Source organism: Mus pahari, chromosome 6 (assembly GCF_900095145.1).
Source record: "Mus pahari chromosome 6, PAHARI_EIJ_v1.1, whole genome shotgun sequence".
Taxonomy (NCBI): Eukaryota; Metazoa; Chordata; class Mammalia; order Rodentia; family Muridae; genus Mus; species Mus pahari.
Window position 1 is genome coordinate 85,844,813 of NC_034595.1, and position 11,581 is coordinate 85,856,393.

At 48.9% G+C, this 11,581-nt stretch overlaps 1 protein-coding gene across 1 annotated transcript in view; it reads left to right on the plus strand.

Moving 5' to 3' along the window:
- The window catches only part of LOC110323419 (blood group Rh(D) polypeptide), a 31,435-nt gene extending 19,874 nt beyond the window's left edge, over positions 1–11,561 (plus strand). Inside the window, exons 6-10 of the mRNA XM_021200632.1 lie at positions 1,259–1,396; positions 5,718–5,845; positions 7,460–7,539; positions 9,699–9,772; positions 11,500–11,561. Of these exons, the coding sequence (XP_021056291.1) occupies positions 1,259–1,396; positions 5,718–5,845; positions 7,460–7,539; positions 9,699–9,772; positions 11,500–11,526 (447 nt within the window). The 3' untranslated portion in view covers positions 11,527–11,561. The remainder of the gene's footprint in view (positions 1–1,258; positions 1,397–5,717; positions 5,846–7,459; positions 7,540–9,698; positions 9,773–11,499) is intronic.
- Positions 11,562–11,581: the final 20 nt, after the last annotated feature.

Consider the following 11,581-nt stretch of genomic DNA (forward strand, 5'->3'; position numbering starts at 1 on the left):
GAGAGAGAGAGAGAGAGAGAGAGAGAGAGAGAGAGAGAGAGAGAGAGAGAGAAAGGGACACAGTGGGTCCTGGTATTGATACGGATACTCTGGGAGACAGTTTGTGGAGAGGAACGGATGAGAGGAGAAAGGCAGACTCAGCCAGCCAGAGGCATTGAGAAGAGTTAACAGATGGAGTAGGAGAGGGAGAGGGGTGGGTGTGAGGGAATCTGGCCACAATGACAGGCTCCTAGTGCAATGTAATCACAGGAGATTCAAGCACCCACAAGTGAACATGTGAGTGACAGGAATTCTAGCAGACAAGGCAGGGTTGCTGATGAAGGCTAAGTAGTAGGTGTGGGGTGAGAGCCCAGAGCTCTAAGGCTGAGGTCATGGATGGCAAGGCTCCTCTGGTTCTGCCAGGGTGGAGAGCAATGGTGGAGGTGTGATCCAGGAGCCTAGGACAGCGACCTGGAGCTGAGTGTGGTCACAGGAACCCAAACAGCTAATAGCTATTACTAATGAACAGAGGAACAGTGGCTTCTGAGATCCTAGCCAGACCCTTGACTCAGCGCTTACAAGAACTCCTGAAGCGCCAGGCGGTGGCGGTGTACTCCGTTACCAGAGATCTGACGCCTTCTTCTGGCCTCCACAGGCACGACACAAGCAGATAGTGCACACGCATACATGCAGTAAAACACCTATAACAGACAAATGAAAATAAATAAATCTCTTTAAAGTTTAGGAAAAGAAAGGACATAGCCACGTGGTGGTGGCGGCACACGAGTTTAATCTCAGCACTGGGGAAACAGAGGCAGGTGGATCGCTGAATTTGAGGCCAGCCTGGTCTACAGAGCAAGTTCCATGACAGCAAAAACAAAACAAAACAAAGCACACCCCGCCCCCGCCCCCCAAGAAAAAAAGAAAGAAAAGGAAAGAAAAGAAGAAAAGTCAGGATCTTACCATGTAGCCTAGGCTGGCCTTGAACTCAAGATAGTCCTGTTCTAGCCTCCTGAGTGTTGAGATTAGGTCACAGCTCATTGTATCACAGCCTGTTCTTTTAAGTGCTCTAAGGTGCCCAGTCAGAAGGGCTACTCCCTGAGCTTGGGAGAGCCTGTGGACGAAGGTCACGTGGTGCGATGGCCAGGAAGGGATGACTTCCGGATCCGTGAGCCTGGATTATCAGGAGGCTGCTCATGGCCAGTGCGCTGAAAGGCTGTGGGTGAGACGGCGCCCTCTCTAGCTCTGCTCCTCCCACTCACGAGCTCTCCTTCTGCAGGTTCACATCCACAACGCAGTGCTGGCAGGGGGCGTGGCCGTGGGCGCCCCCGGTTGCCTGATTTCATCTCCTTGGATTTCCATGGTGCTGGGCCTCACAGCGGGGTTGATCTCCATCTGGGGAGCAAAGTGTCCACGGGTAAGGAGCTGAAAAGCTACCACTCTCTGCTTTGCCTCAGTCCAGTGGTATCTAGGTCACTCGGTCACTCGGTGGTTCGTGGAAGCACGCAGCAGGTATGAACAGTCTTAGGTCAGATACAAGGTTGGCCATGCCCAGAGACGTTTCTGTCTATCATTTTAATTTTTAAATGAATTAAATTATAGCTGGGCAGTGATGGTGCATACCTATAATCCCAGTACTTGGGAGGCAGAGGCAGACAGATCTCTAAGTTCGAGGCCAGCCTGGCCTACAGTGAAAGTTCCAATACAGCCTGGGCGACACAGAAAAACCCGTTTCACACAAACAAAAACAACAAAACAATGAAATTACATTTATGTGTTCGTTTGTTTATTACTTATTTATTGTAAGTACCTGTAGAAGTCAGAGGATAGCTTGCATAAGTCTGTTCTCTACTCCCACCATATGGGTCCTGGGATTTGAACTCAGGTCATCACATTTGGGAGCAAGCAATTGCCTTTCCCACTGAGCCATCTCCCAATCTAGGTGTAGGTTTTTGAAGGCTGAATCTAGATAATGTTTCTACTCAAAGGAGAATTTGCCAACAGCTTGATTTGATCAAAGCTAAGTTCCCCTGCTTTTCTCTTTCTTCCTTCCTTCCTTCCTTCCTTCCTTCCTTCCTTCCTTCCTTCCTTCCTTCCTTCCTTTCTTTCCTTCTTTGTTCCTTCCTCTCTTTTTCCTTCCTTTCCTTTCCTTTCCTTTCCTTTCCTTTTTTTTTTTAAGGGAAGGTTTCTCTGTGTAGCCCCGGCTGTCCTGGAACTCACTCTGTAGACCAGGCTGGCCTCGAACTCACAGAGGTCTGCCTGCCTCTGCCTCCTGAAGGCTGGGATTAACTAAAGGTGTGTGCTACATCAGCCCAGCTTTTTCTTCCTTTTAACAACTTATTCAGTAGGTGTGAGGGTGTCAGATACCTTGGAACTGGCGTTACAGACAGTTGTGAGCTACCGTGTGGTTGCTGGGCATTGAACCTGGGTCCTCTGGAACAGCAGCCACTGAGCTAGTGAGCCATCTCTGGAAGAGCAGCCAGTGCTCTTAACCACTGAGCCATCTCTCCTACCTGTCTGCTTTTCATCTGCAGTGGGAACAAATGTCTCTTATCTCTTCTCACTTTGAAACCCTGACATGAGAGCCGTTGTCACACAGTAGAAATGGTTCAGAAGGCGACAGATGCCACTGGGCTCAGGTCCTGCCTTAGTTCTTGTTGCTATTGCTGTGATAAAATACCATGACCAAAAGCAACTTGGGAAGAAAAGGGTTAATTTCATTTTACCGTTGGTAGTCTGCAGCAGTACCTACTTAATTACTTGAATAGATACCAACAGACAGTGGTGTGTTCCTTGCTGCCCACCCCAGTGTTCTGGGTTCCCAAATGAGAGACACACACACAGCTTTATATTTTGCTATGTCTAAAACAGCTCAATGGCTGGGCCATTTCCTAACCTCCATGTGGCTAAGCCACCTACCTCTGATATTCCCGAGTTATTACTAAATCCAATATTCTATCTTTGCTGCCCTGGACCCAGTTGGGGAGCCCTCTTGGGCCACTATCCTGCCCCACCCCCGCCCCCACTCCCACCCCCACCCCCAGCTCCTACATGGCCTCTATGTTCTCTGTCCTGCACTTTCTCAAGCGTGGCATCGTCCTCTCCTCCTTCTCCCAGCATGGCGGGTTCCTCTTTCCTCCTCCTTCTTTTGGTCCCACGCTTGAGAAAAATCCTAAAGTCTCACCTCTGTCTGCCCTGCCCAACCATTGCTGCTGACATCTTTATTTATCAATCAAAACCAATTGGGGACAGAGTCTCTCGATGTCTTATATAAGGACATATGGATTCCCGTACAAACTATTTCGGGGACCCAAATTAACACTAGAATACAAAGGTCACAGTAGTCCATCATCCAAAGAAGTCAGGGCGGGAATTTGAGGCAGGAGCTGGTGTGTAGACTGAGCGCTTGCTCCCCATGGCTTGCTCAGCCTTCAGCCTTATAGAACCCAGGACCACATAGAGGTGGCACCACCCACAGTGAGCCGGGCCCTTTCACATCAATTGTCCATCAAGGAAATGCCCCTACAAGCATTTTCTCAGCTGAGGTTCTCTCTCCTCCAAAACGACTCTAGCTTGTGTCAAGTTGACAAAACCAGCCAGCACTAGTCCCTCGGTGTCCCTCGACTCTTTCGCGAGGTCAGGGTGGCTTCTGTCACTTTGAAGATGAGTCATTTGCTTGTTCGTTCAGTCAGTCCTTCACCACACACACTTTTAATCCTTCTTCTACCCCAGATAGACACAACACCCCATAAGCACCAGAAGAGCCCCTAGGCCAGCCTAGGACGTGTCAGAGTAGAAGCCAATACTCCCAGAGGGGAGGTGGCCTTAGCTGAGCAGTGGACAGGAAGTGGGCTTACCCAGGCAAAGGGGGAAAGGCATTCCATCCAGGGGGAGGGGGGGGCAGTGCCTTCAAAGGCTCAGTGAGAAGAGTGTGTGGCCCAGCAGAGAAACGGGTGTGACCACACAGAACAGGTTAGCCAGGACTATGGTGAGACCAGCACCTCAAGAGGTAGGAAGTGCTGGGGTACCTCCTGGAATAGCCAGGGGTCTGGTTGTTCCCTCGAGAGACAGAGGATGACAGTAAGCAGCAGAGGAACCTGAGGAAATTTCCTGTGTCTCCCCAGACCTGCTGAGGGCAGACGTGGAGGGACTGTGGGACAGACTGCCGGGTGGACAGATGCTGTGGTCCTGCCATCTCATCTCCTGTTGTCTTGTGGGTTGGCACTTATGGGAGACATTTGGCAAGAACTAGAGACATTCTTGGTTGGCATGGCTGCTGAGCTGTAGAAACTAGAAGCCGGGGTTATCGATAACACTCTACAGTATTGGTCCCTCCCTTCCCCCATCCCAACATAGAGTTGTCAGCCTCAAAGATGAATGGCATCTGTGTCAGACTTTCTACTCAGAATGGGACACGAGACACTGGGAACTAACTGTGTTGGCTCTTTTCCTTGGGTTTGTCACTGAATGCTACCAAGAAGCAGCTCGAGGGGAAATTTTTTTATGGTGGCTCATGGTTTGTAGAGATTACCATCCACCACAGAGGGCAAGCCATGGCCGCCTGCAGCTCCCTGGCGGCAGCCGTATGTAGCAGCAGCTTGTTCACATTCCAGTGGACCATGAAGTCAAAAGCTTGGAAATGGAGCTAGCTTGTAACCCACAAGACCCAACTCCTAGGAACTTACTTCTACCAGGTGTCTCCCCCTTAAAGGTCCTACAGTTTTCTAGAACAGGGCCATCACGGGGAAGGGGCAGATATTCAACCCCATAAGCCTGTGGGGGCCATGCCACGTTTCAACTGTGACAGTATCACCTGGGAGTTTGTCAGAATAGCAGAATCCCTGTCCTTATCCCATAGCCACAGGCACTGACTCCTCTGTGTGTGTGTGTGTGCACACGTGTGCACCTGTGTGTGCACGTCTGCTCATGCCTGTGGATGGAACCCAGGGTCTTGAATCTTGTAGGCAAGCACTCTCCCATCTATCTACATCCTCAGTCTTTCTCAGCATTTGAAAATAAGGATTTCATTTATTTTTATATGTATGAGTGTCATGCCTGTATGTATGTGTCTTAGTCAGGGTTTCTATTCCTGCACAAAACATCATGATCAAGAAGCAAGTTGGGGTGAAAAGGGTTTATTCAGCTTACACTTCCACATTGCTATTCATCACCAAAGGAAGTCAGGACAGGAACTCACACAGGGCAGGAACCTGGAGGCAGGAGCTGATGCAGAAGCCATGGAGGGATGTTCTTTACTGGCTTGCTTCCCCTGGCTTGCTCAGCCTGCTTTCTTNCAGAACCCAGGACTATCAGCCCAGGAATAGCACCACCCACAATGGGCCCTCCCAACCTTGATCACTAATTGAGAGAATGCCTTACAGTTGGATCTCATTTTCTCAAGGGAGGCTCCTTTCTCTGTGATAACTCCAGCTTGAGTCACACAGAAAGCCTTCCAGTACTGTCTGTGCACCACATGTAAACGCCGAGTCTAGAGAGAGCGGCACCACGGGAGCGCTGCGAGCTTGTCAGAGGACCTTGTCTAGAGGGTCCTAACTGCTGAGCCACCTCTCCGGGCCCCTCCTCCAGGCATGTTAAATGTTTCTGGGCAGATGTGACTGTGCCTTCAGGGCTCTGTGTCCACTCCCTTTGGCGCTCCTGTTGTCCAGGACCTGTAGAAGTGTTGGAAGGGACTGTGGGCCTTACTTACAGGTCTACTTATCTTGCCATTTTGGTCCCAGGCGTGTTTGAACCACATGTTGCAGAACCCCAGTGGGATACACTACACCTTCGGCTTGCCTGGTCTGCTGGGAGCACTTACCTACTACTGCCTTCAGATAATGACAGAGCCCAAGTTCTCGGATCTCTGGTGGGTTGCTTGGCATCATCTCTTAACCTTTATTACCAATTTATTCAGAGAACCTTTTGTTTGTTGTTGTTGGTGGTGTGTTTTTTGTCTGTCTGTTTTTGGTTTTTTGAGACAGGGTTTCTCTGTATAGCCCTGGCTGTCCTGGAACTCACTTTGTAGACCAGGTTGGCCTCCAACTCAGAAATCCACCTGCCTCTGCCTCCCGAGTGCTGGGATTAAAGGCGTGCACCACCACACCCGGCTTTGTTTGTTTGTTTTTTAAGATTTATTTTATTTATATGAGTACACTGTAGCTGACATCAGACCCACCAGAAGAGGGCATCAGATCCCTTCACAGTTGGTTGTGAGCCACCATGTGGTTGCTGGGATTTGAACTCAGGAACTCTGGAAGAGCAGTCAGTGCTCTTACCCGCTGAGCCAGCTCTCCAGCCCCTGTTTGTTTTTCAGGATGTTTTTTTTTTTTTTTCTGTGCAGCCCTGGAACTCCTTCTGTAGACCAAGTTGGTCTTGTTGTTTGTTTGTTTTGTTTTGTTTTTCCAGACAGGGCTTTTCTGTATAGCCCTGGTTGCCCTGGAACTCACTCTTCTTCTTTTTAAAATCTGAACAGGGTCTCACACTGTAGCTCAGATTGACCTGGAACTCACTCATGCCTCAGCTTAGATATGAGTTACCACACCACCAGTTCTCCTGTGCACATCTCAAAAAGGAGCAGTGTGGGAGTAGGGCTCCGGTACCCAAGTTTGGAGGCTCCACAAATCTAAACAGAGGCAAGCCAGAGACAGGAAGATCTCCATGAGTTCAAGGCCAGCTTGAGCTATAGAGCTAGTTCCAGGAAAACTGGGGCTATGCAGAGAAAACCCTGTCTCAAAAATCCAAAAATCAACCAACCCAAAGAAGCAAAAGAGAGTTGCCATGAAGCCCTTCCTGTGGGTGGTTGCGAAGGCTTTGGGGGAGGGGGGATTGAAAACTATACCCAGTGTTTCCAAGTTCTTGTAATTGCCATAGAGTTCAGAAGGAGGCTAAGCAAGGAATGCAGTTTTCCTATAAGCTGAAGTATGCAGGCAAGGGCAATGCCCCAGTAGTTTCTGAAAGCTGCCTTCCCCTTCTTGTATTCCTACCTGCCTGTGGTTGGACCGAGAAAGTGACGTTTCCAAAGAGACTCCATTAGGGGAAGGGATGTGGCTCAGCCCAGAGAGTGCTTTCCAGCCTTTAGTACCACACAAGCAGGACCAGGAATTCAAAGTCATTCTCTGCCTGGCTGAGGTAGAGTCTACCACAGAGCGTTTTTGAGGCCAGCCTGGATGAAATGAGATGTGAGGAGACGAGCTAGCGGCGGGCGGTCCTGAGTCTGATCCCAGAAGCGGTTGGGCTCCAGCTGATCCACAGAGCCCGGGAACTTTTAATGTGCCAAAGAGGACTATGGAACCTCTCTTCCTGTCCCAGCTGCATCTGCAGAGCTTTACAGGAGCACGGCAGTGAGGTGCCAGCTGGGGGAAGGCCACTTGGTTTCTTTATAGCCCTTCTTGGCAACGTCACCACTAATGCCATCTGCCATGTTTGTCCCCGATGCCTGCAGCCCGATACCTGAATGACTTCTCTGCTTTGTCCATTCTAGGATCATCACCCAGACGGTCACTTACATTGGGGCTCTCAGCTTCGCTGTGGCGATGGGTATGGTGACTGGACTCCTCACAGGTTAGTGCAGTTCCAACTCTCAACCACTAGAGGGTGCCCTGGTACACATGTTCAGGCCTGGCTTCTTCCTCCGGAACTCAGCAGCAGCTCAGCAAAGCAGACTGCTCAAATGATGATTTAAAAAAGTTATTACTATTTTTTACATTTTATTTTAGGTGTATGGGTGCATTTTGCCTGCATGTATGTCTGTGTAACACTTGTATGTCTGCTACCCGTGGAGGCCAGAAGAGGAAGATGGATCTCTGAAGCAGGAACTACAGTTGTGAGCCACTATGTCGGTACTGGGAGTTGAACCTGAGTCCTCTGGAAGGACAAGTACTCTAAACTGTTGAGTCCTTCAGCCCCTTAAATGCTGATTTTAAAAATCAAAAGAATCAGGGCTGGAGAGACGGCTCAGGGGTTAAGAATACCGGATGCTCTTACAGAGGTCCTGAGTTCAATTCCCAGTAACCACATGGTGGCTCAGAGCCACCTGTAAAGGGATCCGATGTCCTTCCTCTTCTGGTGTGTCTGAAAGCAGCTACAGTGTACTCATATACATAAAATAAATAAAGTATTTATTAAAAATTATAAAAATCAAAGACTCAAGAGTAGTGGGGCATATATTCAGGAGGCAGAGGCAGGCAGATCTCTATGAGTTCAAGGACAGCCTGGTCTACAAAGTGAGTTCCAGGCAAGCCAGAGCTATACCGAGAAACCCTGCCACCACCACCTCCCCCACTACAAAAGACCCAACACAAAATCCAATGAACATGCCAGGCAGTGGTGGNGCACGCCTTTAATCCCAGCACTTGGGAGGCAGAGGCAGGTGGATTTCTGAGTTTGAGGCCAGCCTGGTCTACAGAGTGAGTTCCAGGACAACCCTGACAGAGAAACGCTGTGTCAAAAAAAAAAAAAAATTCCAAGCACTTAATTTCAGAACTAGAAATGCCTCCACAGGTCACCTGCTGCCAACCAGGCCAGAGAAGGCGAGGACCTCTCTGGAGTTCTAAGTGACATCCTTGAGCCCAGGGGGAGTAAAAAATGTACCCAGTTTCGCACAGAAGCCCAAGGGAACCTCAGGCTTCAAGTCTGCCTTTCATTCCCTGGTGGCGCCTTATCCTACCTAAGGCAACAGATGCACATCCAGGCTCTACTGTGAGCCAGCTACTCTGGACAACAGGCAGCAGAACAAATTCTCCAGCCTCCCAGAGTGGACACTCTAGTCAGCATGTGCCCACAAGGCATCCAGTTCCTTACAGGAAGTCCCTCCTCCCTTCTCTCCTTGCTTTTCCTTTCTAGACACTGCCTCACTCCGTAGCCCAGGCTGGTTTTGAACTCTCTACCCTCCTGCCTCAGCATGCGTGAACGCTGGGATGACAAATGTCACCATACCTGGCTTTCTGGAGAGTTTTATGTTTTGCTGGCATCCAAAGAGTACAGTGGAAAAGTGATTGGTGCTGAGAGGGTGAAGACGGGATAGCTTCCCTTCCCATGTTCACTCTCGACATCAGGGAGTCGCCACATCCCCCAGTGTGCTAGGGCCCTTCTAGTTTATCCTGGGGAAGATGTCAGATCCAAGCCCAAGGCTGCTGGGTGTGGCCACATCAGTTCTTGGGAAAAGAATCTTGCCTTCATGGTTCCTTACCAAAGTCGAGAGAATGAAGAAAGTGACCCATTGAGCTTTTCTTTATCTGTCTCAAAATTATGTGGAGGGCGGATTTCTGTTGAGATATTGTCATTTACATAGAATATTTCAATAATCTATTATTATTATTATTATCATTATTTTTGTTTTTGTTTTTTTTGAGACAGGGTTTCTCTGTGTAGCCCTGACTGTCCTGGAACTCACTCTGTAGACCAGACTGGCCTCAAACTCAGAAATCCACCTGCCTCTGCCTCCTGAGTGGTGGGACTAAAGGCGTGTGCCACCACTCCCCACCTATTATTACTATTATTATTATTTTCATTTTCTTCAAGACATGGTTATTACTCTATGTATAGCTAGCCTCGGCTGTCCTGAAACTCACTCTGTAGACCAGGCTGGCCCTGAACTCACCCTGCCTCTGCCTCCCAAGTGCTGGAATTAAAGGTGTGCACCAGCACCGCCCAGGTTCTTTCAGATTTCTGGAGGTAACAAAGGAGCCCTGCATGTTGTAACATCTCACGGTTTGTTTAAGGTTGTCTCCTAAGTGTCAAGGCGTGGCGGGCTCCCCATGCGGCCAAGCACTTTGATGATCAGACGTTCTGGGAGGTAAGATTTTAAGCTATTAACATGATAGGTGTGTGTGTGTGTGTGTGTGTGTGTGTGTGTGTGTGTGCGCGTGCGTGCTCCAGAGTTCAGAGGACACATGGGCATCTTCTGCAGGTGCTCCAGGCTTAAAGATAAGGAAATGTTGTTCCATTGGAGATGAAGTCACTTGGCCAAAATGACAGAGCCAATCAAGGTCACAGAGGGATACAAATGAGTGTGTTTAGCTCCAAGTGTGTGGTGGCATCTACTGGAGAATTATCTCCAGACCCCGATGTTACCATGAGGCCATCTTGCCTATTTCTTGTCACCACAGTATAGGAAAACACACCAGGGGCTTCCAGTGTCCCCAGTCACATAAGCACCACAGACCACGGTGACACCTTCAGTGTCCTAAGCACCGTATAGAAAACCCCAAATGGGGGCCGGGCGTAGTGGCGCACGCCTTTAATCCCAGCACTCGGGAGGCAGAGGCAGGCAGATTTCTGAGTTCGAGGCCAGCCTGGTCTACAGAGTGAGTTCCAGGACAGCCAGGGCTATACAGAGAAACTCTGTCTCGAAAAAGAAAAAAAAAAGAAAGAAAAAAGAAAACCCCAAATGGAATGAGCTATTGCTATGGAAGCAGTGAGTCTCTGCCACGGGGGACATTCAAATAAATGACCCACGTGAACGCACAATCCGTGAAGCTGGGCGTGCCGGCCTATGCCTGGGTCCCCAGCAGCAGGGAGGCTAAGAATGGAGGGTGGCAGGTTCGGGGACAGTGCTGGGGCTTGGGGAGTGGTTAAGAGTATTTGCTTCTCTTTATGGAGGCTCTGGTTTCAGTGTTACCAGTGGTAACCGGTTCCTGTGAACCACACCCTGTAACTTCAGTTCCAAGGGTTTTGGTGTCACCTCTGACTCTCCTGACACTGCACACATGTAGTACACACATGGACAAGCATGCACACGGGAGTATACACATGGGAAGGCAGGTACAGGCTGGAGGGATGGCCCAGTGGTCAAGAGTACGGTGCTCTCCCAGAGGACCTGGTTTGATTCCTAGAACCTACATGGCAGCTCATACCATTTATCTATCTATCTATCTATCTATCTATCTATCTATCTATCTATCTATCTATCTATCTATTTATTTATTAAGATTTGTTTATTTTATATATATGAGTACACTGTCGCTGTCTTCAGACACACCAGAAGAGGGCATCAGATCCCATTACAGATGGTTGTGAGCCACCATGTGGTTGCTGGGAATTGAACTCAGGACCTCTGGAAGGGCAGTCAGTGCTCTTAACCGCTGAGCCATCTCTCTAGCCCCTCACAACCATTTATAACTCCAGTTCTAGAGACTGGATTTTCTCTGATAACCAAGGCAGAAACCTTTCATGTGCATGGTGCACAGATGTACATGCAAGCAAATCTTCTACACAAATTTTTTGTCTCAAAAAAACAAAATAATAAGATAAGATAAGATAAGATAAAAATAATTAAGATCCGGGCGTGGTGGTGCATGCCTTTAATCCCAGCACTTGGGAGGCAGAGGCAGGCAGATCTCTGAGTTCGAGGCCAGCCTGGTCTACAGAGTGAGTTCCAGGACAGCCAGGGCTATACAGAGAAACCCTGTCTGGAAAAAAACAAAACAAACAAACAAACAAACAAACAAATAAATAAACCAACCAACCAAAAACCAATCAAGTAAAATACTAAAATAAAATAAACTGACTTTGCCTTCACAGTTCCCGCACTTGGCTGTTGGATTTTAAGCGAAATCATCTGAGAACGAGGCCGGGCGAGGAGACGCCCTTTCTTTGTGTTCCG